Source organism: Caenorhabditis elegans, chromosome I (assembly GCF_000002985.6).
Source record: "Caenorhabditis elegans chromosome I".
In the NCBI taxonomy this organism is placed as follows: domain Eukaryota; kingdom Metazoa; phylum Nematoda; class Chromadorea; order Rhabditida; family Rhabditidae; genus Caenorhabditis; species Caenorhabditis elegans.
Window position 1 is genome coordinate 7,224,785 of NC_003279.8, and position 19,927 is coordinate 7,244,711.

Here is a 19,927-nt window from a genome sequence, read left to right on the forward strand (position 1 = left end):
TTATTGTGTTTTGGAGATTTTAGTTTATTATCCAGTCAACAACCAGAGAATGCCTGAAGGAGAATCAAGAAGATCCATGGTTGGAATCCCTCCGACAAGAAGAGCACGTAAGTTTTAAATCTTTTATGTAAAATATTTTATTCGCTGTTTAAAAAAAACGAAAAAAATACATTGTCATGTTTAAACACATATGATTTTGGAATCTCATTTATTTAGTAAGCAAAATTATTTTCAATTTCGAATATGAACATTCCCAAAATACTTATCGATTGGCGATAAATTTCGTTTCATTCTGCTGATTCAAGGGTCTGAATTTTATAGTCAGAGGTAAATAGATATCAGGCACAATAATTACATCTCGTATTTTTGAACGATGTTATATTCATTTTTCAAAAACTATTTTGAATCATTCAGGCGGTGGCAACACTCCATCCACAGCTACTCCAGTTGTTCCAAGGACTTCTGCGCGTGCTGCTAAACGAGTGAAAAAAGAGGAACCAGAAGAAGAAGAAGATTATAAAAATAACAATAGCGATCCTGAGAAAAGCGAAGAAGATGAATCAGAAGAATCTGGAGATGAAATGACAACACCTTCTCGAAAGACTCCTGGCGGTGGAGCTGGAGGACGCAAGAAGAAACGTGCACCACTAACTGATTATCATTTAAAGAAGAAGAAAATTCTAGCAAGAAAAGCCGCCAGAGACGCGGAAAAAGAAAAAGAAGTTGAACCGGAGGTGCAAGAAGAAGTTCCGAAAGAGCCAACTCCACCACCTCCACGAAAAGCTCCATCATTCTCCTCATATCTTCCAATACAATTGATGCAAGATCATATTCTTCGGAAACTTGTCGAGAAAGATCCAGAACAATATTTTGCATTCCCAGTAACGCCTTCGATGGCACCAGATTATCGTGATATCATTAAAACTCCGATGGATTTACAAACAATCAGGTCAGTGTGTGCATAAAAATACATACGACCGTTTTTTAAAATTCAAATTGGTATGAATTTAAACTTGATATTTTAAAGATACATTGTAGTATTTATTCAAATCTTAGTTGCAGCTTTTTTCAAAAACAAATTTTATATCATAAATTGACTTTTACCACGGAAAACTTATCGCCTGATTTGACAGAACCTTAGAGGAAATTTTAATTTTCTGAAAATAATAATTTTGATATTTTTCAGAGAAAACATCGAGGACGGAAAGTATGCATCACTTCCGGCAATGAAAGAAGATTGTGAATTAATAGTATCAAACGCATTCCAATACAATCAACCAAATACTGTATTCTATTTGGCTGCCAAGCGTCTCTCGAATCTTATTGCATATTATTTTGGGGAGCAATATCTTCGCTTTCTTTTTCATTCTTTACCAATGGCGAATAAGGTAGAATTTTACTGGAGAAAAAAACTGTCTATGATTTTTTTTTAAAATTATTTTCAGATCCCATTTGAAATTGTTGGAATTCGTCCTCTGGCTCCTGTCCCCAAAGAACGCACAATGAATAAACGAAAAGCAGTTGTCAAGGATGGTATGACTTCTGAAGATTGTCTACAAGTTGCGGATCCCAAAGTTCGCGAACGATTATCTGCGAAACTTCCTGAAGCAAATAATCCGAAAAACAAAAAAATGGGGAAACTTGGTTTCTTGTCAGAGAAAGACGGGACTGTAGTTCTGAACGTTGTTGCTGGGGATTCGGAAGATGGGAAATTAGAAAACAATGCTCCACGCAGAGTCACCATAGGAGACATCGTTGGACCACTCGAAGAAGGAACTCCTGGAATGATACAAATGGCAGATCACCGGCTTTTCTCACAGGCTCCCGTTAATTATTTGAACTATGGTCCATATTCTTCGTTTGCACCAATGTATGATTCTACATGGGCAACAATGACCAAAGAAGATACGGATTTATTTTTGCGAACTTATGGAGACAAATCAAATGCAAGTGATGTAATGTCGATGCGTCGATTTGTTGGAGATTGCCCCGAGTTCTCAGAGGTAAATTTTAAAAAATTTAAAGAAGAGATAGTTAATAAGAGACTGTTTCAGATTATTGGAAGCTTATTGGATACACTTACTGACGGCGAGCACTCGAAAACAATGAAAGAACTTGAAAATGCAGGGAAAGAAGTTAAGGAGGAAGTTGATAATGATGAGTACAAGGTACGAGTACAAATACTTTATTCCTATCCTCAAATATATTTTTAAACTAACTTTTGTTTATAAATACACAGTATTTTCAGAATGAAACTGTTCTTTCCTTGATTGATGACGTCAGTTCCATCTCCAACTTGGGTATTGAAACTGGATTTTTGAATGACATTCGCCAGCAAGTTCTAGTTCCAGCTGTGGTAAGGATTTGCAAGATTTGCAAGATTTGAATGTTGAAACGTTATAATTAAAAATATGATTTTCAGGAAAGCAACATTGAGAACAATATACCGGAATTCATGAATGAAGTGAATCATATGAATGTTCAACAACAGCTCAATCACTCTGGACAAAAAGTTAAAGATCTTGCTCATATCCAAGAACATCGTCTTGTCCAGCAACCACCTCCTATGATCATGTCCGTACAAGGCGCAGGACAAATTGAACAAAAGCTTGCTGAGAATTTGCAGCAACATTTGGCTCATCAAATGACAACACACGCTGCCCCAGAAGCCTTTGTAAACGATACAATGATTCACGATGCGATCGGTGTTGATATGGATGATGGAGATTTGTTCAGCGAGTTCTTTGTTACCCAATAATATTGAATATATCATCAATGTAACATAATTTATTAATTAACTCCTAAAATGGTCTCTATTCTCATGTTTCCTCCCTCTGTTTTATTTGTGTCAAATTTCAATTTCTAAAGAATTTCCGACATTTTTTAATACGTCAAAGATTGCAAACAACTTCTAACCTTCAGTTTCAAACTTTTAAATTTTCAAAATTCTGTCAATGAGTAAATAAAGTTCCCATCAAACATGTTTTCGAACCAACAAGAAGTCTAGATTATATCAAACAGGATTCCTATTCTTTGTATCTCTACGTCTACAATGTCTCTTCTTTTCTCAAGATCAGACGATACGAGGAAGACGTTGAAACGAGACTTTCCTGCGTCTCTTCTACATATTTCTCGATGAAGTTTTACTTATTGATTTCCGTTGTGTAAGTTACGGAATGCATCCGTGCTGGAATTTTGAAGCTAAGTTGGTTTCAGATCTTTCATATCATTCACTGATAGTTGCTCTCCAGATGTCAAATTTGAAAAAGATCATCATAGAAGGTTTGTATCTGTGATAGACATCAAAATTATTTTTTAGTGAGGATCGTTATTGTGGATTTTCTTCTGATTACCCAAAATAGTCCGAAATTCAGAAATCGTACAAAAATAAAAATCATGTCGGAATACATAACAAAAAATTTTTTTCGATTTTTTTTCGTAAAATTTTTTTTAACTTTGGCTATTCTTCCTGGTATTTTTGAATCTCAGACAATTTCAAATTGTTAGAGAATTGTTTTTTATCTTAGGCATTCACAATGTGTAATGATTTCATAAAGTTGTTTCAGAAAAGAATTGGAAGATAAATTCATAACCAATCTGGCAGAACTGAAAAATCATGAAGAAGTCCTTCTAAAAGCAGTTGAAATGATGAAACATGCAAATGAAAAAAAGGATTTAGATGAAAATGAACTGGATTACAAAAAAAGAATTGCTGAAATTGAAAAAGAACTGAAAGCGACAAAAGATGATCATACTAGACTACTGTAAATATATTTTTCCAAACTTTTGAAAATTTTAAATAGCCATTAGAAAAATCAATCTGAAAATGAGGTTACACAAGTAATGTTACCCATTATTGCAAAATTCCAAATAAGAAAAATCGGTCGTGTCGAGACCAGGTACCGTATGTTTGATGAAAATTGCAAAATCTCGTAACTGAGCAGAATGTGATCTGGATTTCTTGAAGAAAGCAATTCTTGTAATTCCCTCAATTTGAAACCGGAAGGATTTCAGTTTTTCTCTCAAATTAAAAATTTGTTTCAGAGAAAAACACGAAGACTATCTTCGAAAATTCGAAAGTCCAAGAACATGGTCAGAAACATTCAGTAAGTATACTGGTGACGCATTTGGACGTCTTTTATTCAATGGATTATGGGGAGCTATTGTACTTTTACTTCCACTTCTTATTCGACCATTTCAACGTAGATGGCTTACAGCTCTCCGTGGTGGAGATGGACCAACTATTGAAGAGGTTACTGGTATGTGCATGGCTACTGAATCATTAAAATTCAGATTAACTTATTTTAAAAACGCTAATTTCGAAGATCTGTAACCAAGCTTCAAATAATGCTTGTATTGAAAAAATTGAAACCTTTGATAAAATAATATTTTCAGAGAGTGATGATGATGGCATGAGAATATCAAATGAAGAAGTTCGTCAGATTCTGGATTCTGAGAAGAAACCGAAAAGGAAGGCAGTCAAAGCTGAATAAAAGTTACTGAGAAGAATTCCTAGGATTTTCAATTTTTTTAAATCTTGAACTTTCTCTTTCTACTAGTTATTTATTTTTTTGTCTCAAATTTTACTTTTCTGAACGTTTCTAAAAAATCGCACGGTTTTGTTTAAAATAATAAAAAAGATTTAATTATATATTAGAAACACTTTTAAACTGAAAATGAAAGACATCGTAAATACTAAAATTTCAAAAAATAAATATTTGACAGGAAATATGAAACGAGATCTAGATTATTGAGACCCGCGGATTTTTTTGATACTCATATTCTGAGCACATTATTGACGTGTCGTGGACATTCCGATCGGTCCCTCGTAAAAATCGCTGAAGAATTCCTCATTGGTCAACGATTCTCCACAAGAACCAAACTCGGCAAATCGGTCAAACAGTACTTTGAGCTCCTGAAATAGTTGTTTTCGATTATTTATCTTGATTTCGTGCCAACCATTCTCCGTTTCTCGGTAAGAAGTCCCTTGGGGCAGATTTTTGTATCAATCAGTCGATTTGCAATGTATACAATCCACATGAGATTCGTTCGCCTCGAAAATTTCTTCCAATTGCTCCTGAAATGTTTGATTTTTTTCTATTTCCTAAGGAATATATTACTCACTTGCAATTCTTTCTCATTTCTCGATATACTTCGAATTGTGGATCATCTTGTCCCTCGAAAATTGCTGGGTCGTTTTCCAAGTCCCAATAGACAGTTGTCGCACCTAAAATTAGAATTTTTTTTCAAAAATTGGCGATTTCTCTGAATATAGACAAACCTTTGGAAATTCGGCTCAATGTGAAATCAATAATATTGACTTTAATTCCATGGGTACTTAATGGTACTTTCTGCCCATGAACAGTGTAATAAAGCTCTTTCACGCCATTCCGATCAATCAGTACATTACCAAGATGTAAGTCTCTGTGTTCAAATTCGAGAGCTGCTTCTGCTGCATTCATTGAAAGAACGAGTTGGTGAATGATCGAAAAGAGTTCATTTTCACTTTCAAGGACAAAATCTTCCAGTGCGATTCCACCATTTGCCGAAACGAAAAGAATAAAGTTTTGATCTATTGAAGAATACACATCTGGCCTTGTATTCTCGGATTCTTTCAATTTGTCGTATGAATCCCAGGCACTCAACAATCCTTTAGGATACTTCCCCATCACAACTTCGGCAGAAATCATTTCGATGAAATTTGGAGTAGAATTCCAAGCATCTTCATCTCTCAAAGCCGATAGTTCCTTCATTACGATAACTTCAGGCAGAACGACATCGGATGTTTGCATTTCCTCAGAATGATATTCACCGAAATATTGCCGATTGCATCCATCTTTTTCAAATGGGACGATTTTGATAGCAACCGGTTTACCATCCCATATTGTTGAGAAGACTTCACCGTAGGCTCCTTCGCCGAGTTTCTTAACTCTTCGACCATCGAGAGCCGACTTCGGTAGACTATCCCACGTTTTTGATTCTTTTTGACCAACAACATGAAGGAGCTGCATCATCGGTGATGGATCGATTTCCGAAGTTAGATCTTCCAAGTAGAATGGGAGTATCGACGGATCTTCATTATGAATCGTCATACCAGTAGGAATATTTCTAGATTCTGCACGAGATTCTGAATATTGAGTTTTTCCAAACTCTTCTCCCATCGTGTCTTCTAAAAATTGTTGTAAGCTCATCTCCTCCATGGCACTATTTATGGAATCGTGACGAGATGAAGCTGCAGACATTACTGAAAGTCGTGAGACACGAGATTCTCTGTCACGTTGCCTTTGTTGGGGTTGAAGAGTTGTTCTTTTTCTTATTTCATTCTCTTTTTCAATTTCGAATAAAGCTTCTAGATCGTCTTGATCATCCTGCATCGTCATCACAGTGCTCATGCCTTGACACATTGTCTCCGGGCTCTTTGTTCTTTGTCGCTTTTTCGAATATTTGCTTTCTTCGAGATTTAGATCTGAGCATCGTTCATGCTCATCCTCCTCGTGCAATAGTTCCGTAACAGACGTTTCAGCTTTTCGGTTAAAAGTGACATCTTCAACATCTTCTGAGTCTGAGACCTGCTGGGTCATGATTTTTGAATTTTGGTGACTTTCGTTCCGGGACTCGATTGGCGTGGTTTTCAGTGTAGAATGTGAGAGACGATTTTCGGAGATTGCAGTTTCTTCAAGATCTTGCTGTGGTTGTTGTATACTTCCAGCCAATGATGATTCTACAAAGACAACGGATTAGGAATAAATATTTAATTGGTTTGTGAGAATTGTGAATACATTTTTTTGCACTGTGGAAAACTTTTTTAGGGCTTATAAAATTCTAAATAGAGTTTTAAAATAGAAAATATTAGAAAATGAGTAATATTGAAATTACCATGAACTCTTCCACTGTATTCCTCTTCGATCGGGATATTGTTGATGGTAGTCTCTTTTTGATCAGAATTTGCAGATTTTTGTGCGATTTGTTCTTCTTTTTTCGTGATATTCTCGCAAGAATCATTGAGGGAAACATCTGAAACAATTTTTTAAAATTAATTTTCAGTGTAACTATTGACTATGACTTTTTAAAATGAAAGACATAATCTATAGCAAAGTTATATAAATGTTTAAAAAAATACCAAATACTGGGAAGCTTTTGGGTCTTCTTCCAGCTGTCTGCTTTTCAATCGGAGTACTCGCATTCTGAGTTTTCGGCGAGAAGACAATGCTTCCGATCGTGTCGTCTAGTTGCTTCGCCGTTTTGTTCACACGAATCGGGGTGTCTAAAAAAGGTTAATGAATTTGAAAATAATTTCCAGTTTTCAAAAGTACAGCTATAAATAGCGAGACGCTCATCCTGACACTGGACATGTTTCGCCGGCACGATCATCTTCGATCTTTGAGGTGTGCCAAATACCCTGAACAATGATGGAGCTGCCAAAGATGCTTCTGAAATAATGAAAATTGCTAAATATCAAGTTGAAAAATGTGACTAACTTTTGTTTTGTCTCATATGATCTGCTAGAATTGAACCGCAAAATGATGCATAATTTGTTGGACACTGAACTTGGTTTGCTTTGGAATTCATCTCTGGAACCTGCTTAACTGGTTTTTTTTGTCTTTGTTCCATTTTCTTCGCGAAATCTATTTTCTTTGCTGGCTCTGAAATTATAATTAATAAACCTTTTGATGTTTTCTGGACTAACTATTCATCATTGGGAAATTTCCATCGTGATATTCTCGAATACCTGGCCGCCATGCTTCTTCAGGCTGCTTATCGTGAATAATATGTTTTCCATTTTCTATTTTTACTCTAATTCCATCATTATTGAAGACTTCGAGAGAAACATCATCCAATGAATCAAATGCTTCCTTCTGAAAAAATTAGATTATTTTCAAAACTCGAACATTCAAATGTTATTTTTGCATTCACTCCACGTTTACAACGTTAAAAGGAGTAAACAAAATACTAACGATTTTCTTAATTTTTTCTTCTTCATCAGCATCTGCATCAGGCACTTTAAATTGTCCAGCATCTTCCTCATCACTTGATATTTCGACATCACTGACATTTGGAGATGGTGGGAACACTGGTTTTGGCTTATTCTTCTTTTTGCTTCTGAAGAAATTTTAAATTTTGTTACTTTGAAAACAATTTTTAACATACGGTTTGAACTCTGGATTATCATTAAACGACTTAAACAGCGCCGGATTTTTTGAAAACTCATATTCAGGAAAGTCGATCGGGCATTCTGTGATAATTACGCTTGACAATTGACGATTTCGTCGGGCAAAATTATTTCGAGCTTTTTTCCCGGGCGATATTGGCACTTTTATTCGGGGTTTAGGAGGCATTCTGCAAAAAAAAGTGGAAATTGATTAAAACGTTATATAATGTAGCGCAAAATGCAAAGAGTTGGTTTGAAACAATAAATAACGCGCCGAAAATATAAATGAAAGTGCGCTCTACGGAGAACACTGGTATTCCATAACAAAAAAACAAAAAAAATAAAATTTCCATGTATTGGTTTTTTGAAAATTTTCCCAATCTAAAACTTTGTTCAAAACCAAAAAAGCGAAAGAAATATTATTTTGGTGATCCCGATTTTTCAAACTTAAAACTGAAATAAGTTTTATGATTTTTATGGGTTTAAGGAGACTACAACAACATTGCACGTACAACTTAACATAACAACAGGCTACATTCTATAATCTGCACTCAACAACAACAACAAAAAATCAATTTCCACGTAGGTCAAAACAATAATAGGGCAACGGGGGAAAATGAAATTAGCAGTTACACCACTTACTATTAGATACGCATTGTATGTAACGCAAAAACAAGAATGACAGGGTGGGATACAAATAAAAAATCATGGTATGCTTCTCACAAACTAGAAGTTGGAATTGAAAATACTACAATTTGATTGAATTATTAGTGCTGAAGCATTGACACGACGGTCGATCAGGAAGCCGGATTCCTTGTATTTGATGCTATCGGTAATCTGCTTCATACGAGCTGCCTCTGGTCCAGAAACTTCGGGAATTGCATCCGCAATGCTGCAAAAATATTTTAATATCAACTGTTGTCATTTTCTTAAACTCACATGGCTTCATTCCACAAATTACGACCACTCTTCGCGTACTCATTTGCAACATACATTGGTGTTGGAAAAAAAAGAAGTTGGAAGTCTGACAATTTGGTGAAGGTGGCACAATGGAAGTGAAATACACGTTCGAGCAATTCGTCATTTTCCGAGATTAAAAAAAAAAGGATTTGAAGAGGTAGATTTTCCTTGAATAAAAAAATCGTTATTGTCGATAACAGGAGAACTGACAAGTTTCAGTTCAAGGGAATTGATTCTAAAATAGAAAAAAAATGTTAAATTTAATCTCGTGCAGAAACTACTTACAAATTTCGAAGCTTCTTGTTCTCGCGTTCAGTATCTTGAAGCTTCTTTCGATTATTTTCCTCAAAATTGGCTAGCTTCGACAGTTGGCATGTGATTTCCTGTGTCCTTTTCTCTGTTTTCGCCGTTTGATCTTTTAGCATCACCGACTGAAATAAAACTTTTTCTTCTGCATGAAACAAGTGCAAAAAATTACCTTTTATTTTTCGTTTTCCTAATAAATTGAATTCTGAATACTTTAAAAACCAATAATTCTGGTGAGACGTTTGAGAATATCTGTACTTTTTACAGTCACGTCGCGAATCGGGATGTACAGCGCTGAACATTTTCCGCACATTTTCGGCAGATTTCCATCTATTTTAAGAGTTTTCGTAGGGACCTTACACAAATAACAAAATCCAGCAGTCTGCGTTGTTCGACAAGATGTGAGAGCAGGTGGTGATGTAAAATTGCCTTCTTGCTGGCGGGAATCCACATAGGTTGCAAACGATTAACTTCATTGCGATCTAAGCTACAAGCCTGAATTAGATGAGTATCATTCAAAATAAAATTAACAACTAAGTCACTTTTTAAAACATGGAAAGCACACAATACTTGTAAAAAGGAGAAAAATAAGGCTGTACAGCAAAAATAAATTCAAGGAGCGTTCGTTTTAACACTGAGTGGGTCTCGCAGCGATCTCCATTCTTATGTACTGTATGCGTTGTCATTTAAATTTTTTAGGACGAAGAAATTGTTTTTTGTATTCTTTTCCGGTTTGTGACAGTTTTCAATAATTTTTGTTAATTTTCAAGATTATTTTTATATTTTAATAATAATCTAGTTACAAAATCTTAAGAAACTTGCTCGTTGAATCTTAAAAATGTAAAAGTGATCTACATTTGATCTAGCCGCCAATTATCGGATTCTGTATTCTTGCGTCATTAATAATGATGATTTTGTACAAATCTAGTCGTTATTTGTTTTTATGCCGCCTCTGAAACACCGAAAAATCTCGAATCATTATTCTTTTTCGTCGGCAATACGAAAATTCCGTAGTTTGCCCTTTCTTCATAACGTACCATTTTCGTTCTAGATTGATCTCTTGAAGAAAACTGATTTATTTGTTTAAACTATTGTTAAATATCTCACAAATTCATAATTTTCTATAGATGTTCTCCAATCTCGCTTATTCGGTGCAGAATATTATTTATATAAGCTTTTTTCAGAACTAATATTGCAATAGTAATAAGATGTCTCCTCATCCACCACAACCGCATCCACCGATGCCTCCAATGCCACCAGTCACTGCTCCACCAGGAGCTATGACTCCAATGCCTCCAGTTCCAGCCGATGCTCAAAAGCTTCACCAAAGCACTGGCAACGACGCATGCATCAAGCGTTTACAACAGTTAAACGTATGTTTATCAGCATTCAAAGATCTTTCTAATGCCATATTTGCAGGTTGAGGATGGTGCGAAAATGTACATGAAGCCAACCGAACCTGGAAAAATGGGCAGACCAGTGGACATCCAAACCAATGTCTTCGGAATTGAAGTCACAAAGGAAACCACAGTTCATCGTTTTATGGTTCACGCAAAGGCCGATTTGACTTCAACAAAGGAAGTGACTTTCACTAAAAAAGGAAAGGAGGACTTCGTCGTTCAGGATCGTCGCGATAAGTGTTGCAACATCTTTTTCCTTGCGGTTGAGAAGAACCCGGAATTCTTCAAAATGAAGGATGGGAATCAGATTGTATATGACGGTCAATCAACTCTCTACACGACGGTCAACTTGTTCTCAGAACTGGATGCCAACGGTACGAAGTCCAAAGTCTTCCAAATCAACGGAGCTGATACCGGCAATGACGACCTTAAGACCCTGCCTTGCATTTCTCTCGAGATTTATGCCCCAAGGGACAACTCTATCACGCTCTCTTCTGAAAATCTGGGCAAGCGTACTGCGGATCAAAACATTGAAGTAAACAATCGAGAATACACTCAATTCTTGGAACTTGCTCTGAATCAACATTGCGTGAGAGAAACGTAAGTGAATTTCGAAAATTATTAAAAGCATCGCTTCATTTTAGAAATCGTTTCGGATGCTTCGAGCACGGAAAAGTATATTTCCTCAACGCCACCGAAGAAGGATTCGATCAACGAGACTGTGTCGACGTAGGAGACGGAAAACAACTTTATCCTGGCCTCAAGAAGACGATTCAATTCATCGAGGGTCCTTATGGTCGCGGACAGAACAATCCATCTCTCGTGATTGATGGTATGAAAGCTGCTTTCCACAAAGAGCAAACTGTGATCCAAAAACTGTTCGACATCACGGGACAAGATCCTTCAAATGGACTCAATAATATGACCCGTGAGAAGGCTGCGGCAGTGATTAAAGGACTTGATTGCTATTCGACTTATACCAACAGAAAGCGCCATCTAAGAATCGAAGGTATCTTTCACGAAAGTGCCACAAAGACCAGATTTGAGTTGCCCGATGGAAAAACTTGTTCAATCGCCGAGTACTATGCGGACAAATACAAGATCAGTCTACAGTATCCGAACGCCAATTTGGTGGTTTGTAAGGATCGAGGCAACAACAATTACTTCCCGGCTGAACTGATGACTGTGTCCAGAAATCAACGTGTCACCATTCCTCAGCAAACGGGAAATCAATCTCAAAAGACAACGAAGGAGTGCGCGGTTCTTCCGGATGTCCGTCAGCGAATGATCATCACTGGTAAAAATGCTGTCAACATTACACTCGAAAACGAGTTGCTCGTCGCTCTTGGAATCAAGGTTTACTCGGAGCCTCTGATGGTTAGTTTGTGTAAATTGTAAAAAAATATATTTGTTTTCTTTTTCCAGGTCCAAGCACGTGAGCTTGATGGAAAAGAACTTGTATACCAGAGATCGGTAATGTCGGATATGGGAAAATGGCGTGCGCCTCCAGGATGGTTTGTGAAGCCTGCGACTGTTCCTGATTTGTGGGCTGCTTACGCTGTTGGAAATCCAGGTTGCAGATTCTCCATTGGAGATGTCAAGTAAGACAAATAGAAATTTACATGAATCAATTCAATTCTTAAGCCAACTCGTCGGAATGTTCATTGATTCTTGCAAGAAGAAAGGCATGGTGATCAAGCCACCATGTGAAACAGGACTTTACAGTACGGAAAAAATTATGACTCAGCTGGAAAAAGTGGCTGCGAGTAAGTGCAAGTATGTCTTGATGATCACTGATGACGCAATCGTTCACCTCCACAGTAAGTTTTCCTTAAGTTTTCATGGTTCATTGAAAATTTCAGAGCAGTACAAAGCCTTGGAACAGAGAACAATGATGATCGTCCAGGATATGAAAATTTCCAAAGCCAATGCCGTTGTCAAAGATGGGAAGAGATTGACGTTGGAGAACATCATCAACAAAACTAACGTGAAGTTAGGTGGTCTTAACTACACTGTTTCGGATGCAAAGAAGAGCATGACCGACGAACAATTGATCATCGGAGTTGGCGTTTCCGCACCACCGGCTGGAACGAAGTACATGATGGATAACAAGGGACATCTTAATCCACAAATCATTGGCTTCGCTTCAAATGCTGTTGCAAATCACGAGTTTGTCGGCGATTTCGTTTTGGCTCCCTCCGGACAGGACGTAAATAATTAATGTGTTCGAGTTAACAACATGGTAATTTTTACAGACAATGGCATCAATTGAAGACGTGTTGCAAAATTCAATCGATTTGTTCGAAAAGAACCGCAAAGCGTTGCCAAAAAGAATCATCATTTATAGAAGTGGTGCATCGGAGGGTTCTCACGCTTCTATTCTGGCTTATGAAATCCCATTAGCCCGAGCTATTATCCATGGTTACTCGAAAGAAATCAAATTGATTTTCATCGTCGTCACTAAGGAGCACAGTTACCGATTCTTCCGTGATCAGGTAAATTTGTTTTATTATTCTCTTTACGCTAACTTTTCAGCTTCGTTCGGGCGGCAAAGCCACTGAAATGAATATTCCTCCGGGCATTGTCTTGGATAACGCTGTCACGAATCCGGCATGTAAGCAGTTCTTCCTGAACGGTCACACGACTCTTCAAGGAACAGCAAAGACACCATTGTACACTGTTCTTGCTGACGACTGCAAAGCTCCAATGGACCGCCTGGAGGAGCTGACCTTCACTTTGTGTCATCATCACCAAATTGTTTCCCTGAGCACGTCGATTCCCACTCCACTTTATGTGGCAAATGAGTATGCAAAGCGTGGAAGAGATCTCTGGGGTGAACTAACGTAGGTTTTTTTTGTTTAAAACAAAAATTTATTTATATTTTGCAGGACTAAAGGACCAATTGAAGCAAAGGAGTCGCAAGGCGAGCGCCTCAAGGAACTTACAAAGGAAATCGGCTACAAACAAACCGATCTCAATCAGAAGCGCGTCAATGCATAGATTTGGAGCTATGCCACATACACTTGATGTTTTACCTAGGATAATAATTTTACGGTCACCTAGGATAATAATTTTACGGTTTTTCCGCTAGTTTTATTGTAATTTTTTAGTCAAATGTTTTATATTTTTGTAATGTGGTTCTGTGTGACCCGTAGTAATTAAACTCGGTATGATAAAAGTTTTAGGCTGATAATATTTTTCAAAGATTTGCTTTGTGCGTAAAAGTTCGAGGCGATGTTTTTTGAGGATCTTCAAGTGAAAACGAAGATTGTCTGATAATGAGGGGGAATTTTGTTCGATTTTTTTTTGAAATTGGAACATTAAACATTTCTAGAGCTGCTTCCAAGTCAATTGACTAGTCGACTAAATATTACTTTTTGGTTGTAATCTCAATATTGAACAAACAATTTATTCACGTTTTTAACTCAAAATGGTAATTCGAAAGTTAATCAGAACAAGAAAAGTAATAAATAAAAAAGCAATTTCATTCAAGCCTTTCAACTATCCTTGGTTGAATTTTCTGTTCCCTTTTCTCGTGAGTTGAAAAAACGAATGGTGAATTCGCAAGAAGGGGAATAAATTTCCCAGATCCGGGAACTGTTTGAAGTTTTCCGTGAGCCCATACAATTCGCCCTCTGTAATAGATTGTGGTTAATGTTGTGCCATTGAGAGAATATGTCTGAATACAAGAATCAAACATTTTTAGATTATTTTTTTTTTTTTGCATTGGCCGCCTTCAAAAATTAAGACGATAAAATGAGCGTGCGGAAACCTTCTTCCAACCATGTACGAAATGCTATTATGGGAACACAAAATTTTGAGAATGCGTATTGCACAACATACTTGGCGCGCAAAATATCTCGTAGCGAAAACTACAGTAATTCTTTAAATGACTACTGTAGCGCTTACGGACATCATTTAATAAATAATCGATCAAATATTAGAAGAAAACTTAAAAGCTACAAAATATCGTTGTCACTATTCGAAAAGAAATTCATTTCAAAAATCGAGCCCGTAAATCGACACAAGCGCTACAGTTGTAATTTAAAGAATTACAGGAGTTTTCGCTAAGTGATATTTTGCGCGTCAAATATGTTGTGCAATACGCATTCTCAGAATTTTTTGTTCCCGTATTACAATTGCTTTATACTTCATATTAAGATACAATGTTTAAATCTGAACCTAAAATCCTATAAGTTGCGGTACTTATATATTTAGTATATTTGTACAGTAACCCCCCTTCGAATTTTCGCATATTTTTATTCAAAAATTGTAATTAAATCTAAAGTTTCGTTGCATTTTTAGACTTACAGAACCACTTTTTTCTAGTCCTAATATTGTTGAAAAAATATGTCGGTGAAATTTTGAAATGTTTAAAGGTTTTTGTGTACGGGTACTACATATTAGACAACTGCCGATGTCACACTTCAAAAATACTTTGCATTATCAAATATATTGTTGTTTGTTCTGAAAAACGCAAAGATTCAAAAGTGTCGACGGATATAATATAAAAACTGACTATATCTCTGAAAAAAACTCCGAAATAAAGGTTCAACGGAAATTGGTATATTTTAACATATGCTTGATAAGAACCAAAACTTCGGCATCTAGGCTATTAACTAATTTTGTCTAGACAAATCTCACCGAGAAATAGTAACTTCGGCAACTCCGTGACAGTTGATTCCTTCAAAAATGTTGAAATCGAGGTTCTGAAAAAGTTTGATAGAAAAAGGGGAAAGATAGATCATAACTAAAACAATTGTCATAGATTTCTTCTTAAAAATTAGTTGAAAAAAAGATAATTATCAAATTCCAATATAATTCAAATTTAAAACCAACATGATGATGTGTGTCCTTTGAAATAGTTCTAGTGGCATTTGGATTGAAAATTACAATATCTGCATCGGAACCAACTGCAATTCTTCCCTTTCTTGGATAAATATTAAAAATTTTTGCAGCTGTTGAACTGGTTATTGAGACATATCTCATTGGATCAATTATTCCAGAATGTACCCCTTTTTCCCATACAACTGACATTCGATCCTCGACACCATTGATTCCATTTGGAATTTTTGTGAAGTTTCCTCTGGAAATTAAATGTTTCTTTTTATAAAGACACAATAATATAAAAACTCACTTTCCAAGAGATTTTTGCCTGCAATCATATGTGCAATTGTCTGTTCCTGTCAGGTGAAGTTCCCCGCTGAAATTATTATGATTACTGTTTTTAAATTGAATTGAATTGAGTTAAAAGAAAAAAAAACTGTTTGATTTGTACAAAGCCGGGATTTTGGTGATTTCTTATCTTATGTGCTTGATTTCTTTTTTGAATATTGCAAAAAAAATTGGGAAAAATTGCACTTGTAAGGGGTTAGGTGTAGGATAAACAATCTGGAAAGTTTGGTAACTTTAAATTTATTTTTAAAAAATATGAAAATCTTTTGATCAAGTTGGATGAAAATATTTTTCAGACGTTTTCAAAAGATGAAAAAGTTCCAAAAATCTTTCAGAACTTTGGTCTACTTCTGAACACCCTGAAAATGTCAAAAATACTATAAGAGATTTTGGAGCAATTCTACAAGCCTCAAAAGTATCTCAAAAATACACTTAAAAAATTCCAGATAATTTGTTACAAGATATATAAACGTACGCCGCAAGTAATTTCATAAGTAATTCAGGTGTAGTTGGATCTCTGCTTAATGGTGGAGACATGACATATCTTGCAGCATGGAGCCAATCTTCATTATAATAATGTGATCCATCAAGAGCTAATCCAGCAGCTATTGGCTCTCCAAAAACAATGGAACCTTGAGCTCGGTGATGGGAAATTGCTGATGCGGCTCCTTTTGTCATTACATGAACGATATAAACTGGACAATTAGCTTGAGCAGCCAAAACGCAAGCTCTATTGGTGGCTTCTGCTTCAATCTGAAAATCTCCGTAATCGCTTTGACTGATCTCATCTAACAAATGCCATTATTTTTTAATTGTATTTCTTATATGCTCTGTATAACGATTAAATTCAAATGTGAACCGGAGGTGTATGCACTCAAAAATGTTTTTTAATTCGACAAATTGGTAATCTAAAATTTCTTATAAAAATAATAGTACGGTTGAAACATATTAAATTGCTTCAAATCTCTTGAAAAGCAACTTTGTCAATTTACCAAAATTTGTCTGAACAATTTCAAATTCTAAAAAGAATTTTGAAGTGTTTAATTATGATATTCAGATATTTTTGGAATGTTATAGGTGTATTCAGTTATACCACTTGCTTTAATTAAATATGAGTTACCTCTTCTGGTCTACTCTGTGTATGTCCTTCAGGCCCAGTAACTCCTTTTGCCAATAAATCAATTTCCTTTTCTTTAATCACTGAACCATTTTCACAATGAACTCTTGCCAATGCTCTAAGTTTTGCACATTCTTGCATTCCTCTGAATAATTCATCATCTCTGACCATTAGTGTGTTCTCATAAGCCATGTAGAATTTGAACGAATTAACTCCTTTAAATAAATTAAATTTGAAGATTTTTGTTTTTTTGAAAATTTATATTTTCAGAATCTAATTATATTCAAACTTACCAAATTCTGGACTTGTAATAATTGCCATTTGTTCAGCAGTTTCTGGTCTCCACATTGTGATAGCAACTGATAAACCATAATCACAACACACTTTTGGATCTGCCCAACTTCTCCATCTATTGTAACCAGCAATCAATGACTCCCCATTTCTATGATCCGGACAACAGAAATCAATTATCTGAAATTTAACCTTTTCTATTCATTTGATCTTCAGATTTTCTAAACCCGCCAGTTGATGGGAGAAATATGACCTTGGCAAAATGTGAGTGTGATTTATCACTTGGTTAACAAGGATATTTAATATAATAATGATCTATGTTATAATTCGATTACTTTAATTTCAAAAACAGAAACGCGAAATTATAAAAAGAAGGATTTTTGCTGACTTTAAAAATAAATAAAATTGTCAAAAAAAAACCTTCAAGTTTCTGTACTTCGAAGTGTTCTATATCTTTTGATGTCTATACAATACAATAATTAGAAATAAATTTTGAAAGCATTTTATTATTTATTCTTGTTCGCGGGTTTGAAGAAAATCTGAAAACTAGATGAAAGTGGGCATCCGTCTTTTTCGAAGTCTTCAAAAAAAAACGGTTGTTCAATTTAAACGGATACTAATAAAATCTTGGATCCTAGAATAAACATTTTTGTTTAATGGGCACAACGGTTTGCCGCATTTCCTGAATAGACCCTCAATTTTGTAGGCAGGTAGGCAGTCACATCTATGCGATGAGCTTATAATTTAATCAGTAAGTCATCTCACCATTGTAGTTCCTCCAGCAACTGCTGCTTCTGTTCCTTTCAAAAAATCATCTTTTGTCACTTCTCCCATATATGGCATTTGCATATGTGTATGAGGATCAATACCTCCAGGAATCACAAGACGATCTGTTGCATCAATTACTTCTGTATCTGGTAGAGCAGTTATATTTGGAGATACTTCTCTGAAATCGTTTTTTTTTTCAAAAATTATTTGGTAGAATCAACTTATTGGCGGATTTCGATTGGGGGGTTTTTTTTTAAATTAAGACCTCTACTAACTAACTTATGTCTCAAATGTTTAGTATATTGCCAAATATTCAAAAAGAAATTGGGGTTTTCACAAGAAATTTGTAGCAAAGAGCAAACGTCTACAGTGTTCTGAAACAAATAATTAAATCATAATTGAAATTAAAAATCGTAGAACACTTTTCAGTTGAATACCAAAATTATGATAGATGAAAACTTAGATATTAGAAAGAAATTGATACTTTTTTAGATTAAAAATTCAAGAATAGTTTCTAAAAAATGTTGAAAAGTTTTCCTATTTGAGCGTTATAGGAATAATCATTTTCCTCAGAGGCGCAAATCCATCTTCAAGAAAGAGATACCTAGATAAACTGAATTACAGTATATTTATTTTATCACTATCACCTAATTAATTTAACTACTTAACTTAACTACAGTTTTTACACGCATTCTTCTTGTTTGAACTTACACAATAATTCCATTTCTAACAAGAACATCAGCTTTAAACATTCCATCTTCATTGACGACAGTTCCATTCTTGATAACAAGTGGTGGGGACATTTCCGAATCTCTTAAATTAGACAAAAAATGAATTTTCTTGACGAAACACAAAAAACTTTGAAAATGAAAAAAGAAATCTTGATTTTGGGTGGAAGGAGGAGACTGATTGATAATAATAGTTGTGATAAGAAAGATAAAAGAAGAAGACGTACCCGGGGCGTGTGATGATAACGTACCCAGATTGATATAGACGATGTTAAAATCACGTTTCTTTAATCGGAAGTGAGAAGAAACCATATGGCATGATTGAAGATGGTACGGTTAGTCTGTCCAGTTTTTGTTCAAAGTTTTAGAAATTATTTGGTAAATTAGACTAATTGACAAACAACAACTGAAATATTCGCCGATTGTGATGACTTGTTGAGAAAGATGTGTGATCAACGTGCTGGAGTCTTCACAATGAGCATGTTCTACACATATGCCATCCGTGCCGCTCTTTTCTATTTAAAGCTTAAGCTTCAATGTCTGAACGAGAATGGAAATGAGGATGCTCTGACAAAGGTCCCTTTCCTGACAAAGAAAACTAAATAGCTCTGTATTTCAATTTTTCTTTCCTACAAAGAATCTTTTACTGTCTCGATTGTTTATTGAAAGCATCCGTTGCACTTCAAACTCAATACTTCAAAATTCGTGAAATTTGAAGTATTAACTTTGAAGTTGTAATTAAACCTTTCCACTCCCAAATCCAAGATAATCGTTTTCAAAAGAAAATTTTATTCAAGGTAGAATTATATATGAAAATATCCCCTTTTTGGTCTCGCCACGAGTTTCTTCAAATTTCAAATGAAGCCTGCTAGACAGTCTGCGCCTTTAAGAAGTACCGTAGTTTCCATGGATCGTTGTTTCGCAATTGTTATGGCTTATTTTCCCGTTTTTTCTTTATTCTTCATAACTTCATGGTATTTTTTAACACAATTAGTTGACCAAAAATAAAGAAAAAACGAGAAAAAATAGATTC

At 35.4% G+C, this 19,927-nt stretch overlaps 6 protein-coding genes and 1 non-coding gene across 9 annotated transcripts; 4 read left to right on the top strand and 3 right to left on the bottom strand.

Moving 5' to 3' along the window:
- Positions 1 to 23: 23 nt before the first annotated feature.
- On the top strand, positions 24 to 2,981 carry swsn-9 (Bromo domain-containing protein; the record flags this gene model as incomplete). 2 transcript variants are annotated; one of them, NM_001380648.1, is made up of 8 exons in its annotated part: positions 50 to 107; positions 415 to 949; positions 1,187 to 1,388; positions 1,446 to 2,003; positions 2,055 to 2,168; positions 2,249 to 2,356; positions 2,423 to 2,574; positions 2,627 to 2,976. In NM_001380648.1, 8 exons carry the CDS (start codon positions 50 to 52, stop codon positions 2,646 to 2,648), a joined length of 1,749 nt encoding a protein of 582 aa, NP_001367154.1. In that variant the 3' UTR covers positions 2,649 to 2,976. The 2 variants fall into 2 exon arrangements, with proteins under 2 accessions (NP_001366778.1, NP_001367154.1); NM_001380647.3 differs by having other exon boundaries at positions 24 to 107; positions 2,423 to 2,981.
- Positions 2,982 to 3,004: 23 nt separating this feature from the next.
- C01H6.8 lies at positions 3,005 to 4,660 on the top strand. Of its 2 annotated transcripts, NM_001128943.3 has the most exons (5): positions 3,005 to 3,164; positions 3,217 to 3,282; positions 3,567 to 3,764; positions 4,045 to 4,259; positions 4,396 to 4,660. In NM_001128943.3, exons 1-5 carry the CDS (start codon positions 3,136 to 3,138, stop codon positions 4,491 to 4,493), a joined length of 606 nt encoding a protein of 201 aa, NP_001122415.1. In that variant the 5' UTR covers positions 3,005 to 3,135; the 3' UTR covers positions 4,494 to 4,660. The 2 variants fall into 2 exon arrangements, with proteins under 2 accessions (NP_001122415.1, NP_001122416.1); NM_001128944.5 differs by lacking the exon at positions 3,567 to 3,764 and having other exon boundaries at positions 3,097 to 3,164; positions 4,396 to 4,651.
- Positions 4,550 to 8,337, bottom strand: hasp-1 (non-specific serine/threonine protein kinase). The gene is made up of 11 exons (NM_059642.8): positions 8,149 to 8,337; positions 7,956 to 8,100; positions 7,688 to 7,856; positions 7,479 to 7,643; positions 7,314 to 7,430; positions 7,121 to 7,264; positions 6,877 to 7,014; positions 5,282 to 6,721; positions 5,125 to 5,227; positions 4,960 to 5,077; positions 4,550 to 4,915 (listed from the first exon to the last, which is right to left on the bottom strand). Exons 1-11 carry the CDS (start codon positions 8,334 to 8,336, stop codon positions 4,793 to 4,795), a joined length of 2,850 nt encoding a protein of 949 aa, NP_492043.2. The 5' UTR covers position 8,337; the 3' UTR covers positions 4,550 to 4,792.
- A 271-nt stretch (positions 8,338 to 8,608) lies between these two features.
- R06C7.2 (BEN domain-containing protein) lies at positions 8,609 to 9,717 on the bottom strand (the record flags this gene model as incomplete). The annotated part of the gene is made up of 4 exons (NM_059643.5): positions 8,609 to 9,041; positions 9,089 to 9,276; positions 9,320 to 9,344; positions 9,395 to 9,717. The coding sequence occupies 4 exons, from the start codon at positions 9,715 to 9,717 to the stop codon at positions 8,876 to 8,878; spliced, it is 702 nt and encodes a 233-aa protein (NP_492044.2). The 3' UTR covers positions 8,609 to 8,875.
- An 850-nt stretch (positions 9,718 to 10,567) lies between these two features.
- Positions 10,568 to 10,588, top strand: 21ur-11100. Its single transcript, NR_050251.1, has one exon.
- Positions 10,589 to 10,599: 11 nt separating this feature from the next.
- wago-1 (Argonaute protein wago-1) lies at positions 10,600 to 14,008 on the top strand. Its single transcript, NM_059644.8, has 9 exons — positions 10,600 to 10,788; positions 10,835 to 11,415; positions 11,460 to 12,192; positions 12,241 to 12,416; positions 12,460 to 12,635; positions 12,678 to 13,024; positions 13,071 to 13,310; positions 13,351 to 13,658; positions 13,704 to 14,008. Exons 1-9 carry the CDS (start codon positions 10,624 to 10,626, stop codon positions 13,813 to 13,815), a joined length of 2,838 nt encoding a protein of 945 aa, NP_492045.1. The 5' UTR covers positions 10,600 to 10,623; the 3' UTR covers positions 13,816 to 14,008.
- A 201-nt stretch (positions 14,009 to 14,209) lies between these two features.
- dhp-1 (Dihydropyrimidinase 1) lies at positions 14,210 to 18,979 on the bottom strand. The gene is made up of 9 exons (NM_001026412.5): positions 18,878 to 18,979; positions 18,164 to 18,344; positions 17,401 to 17,578; positions 17,111 to 17,322; positions 16,466 to 16,743; positions 15,953 to 16,018; positions 15,655 to 15,901; positions 15,460 to 15,524; positions 14,210 to 14,450 (listed from the first exon to the last, which is right to left on the bottom strand). Exons 1-9 carry the CDS (start codon positions 18,967 to 18,969, stop codon positions 14,300 to 14,302), a joined length of 1,470 nt encoding a protein of 489 aa, NP_001021583.1. The 5' UTR covers positions 18,970 to 18,979; the 3' UTR covers positions 14,210 to 14,299.
- Between the last annotated feature and the right edge of the window lie 948 nt (positions 18,980 to 19,927).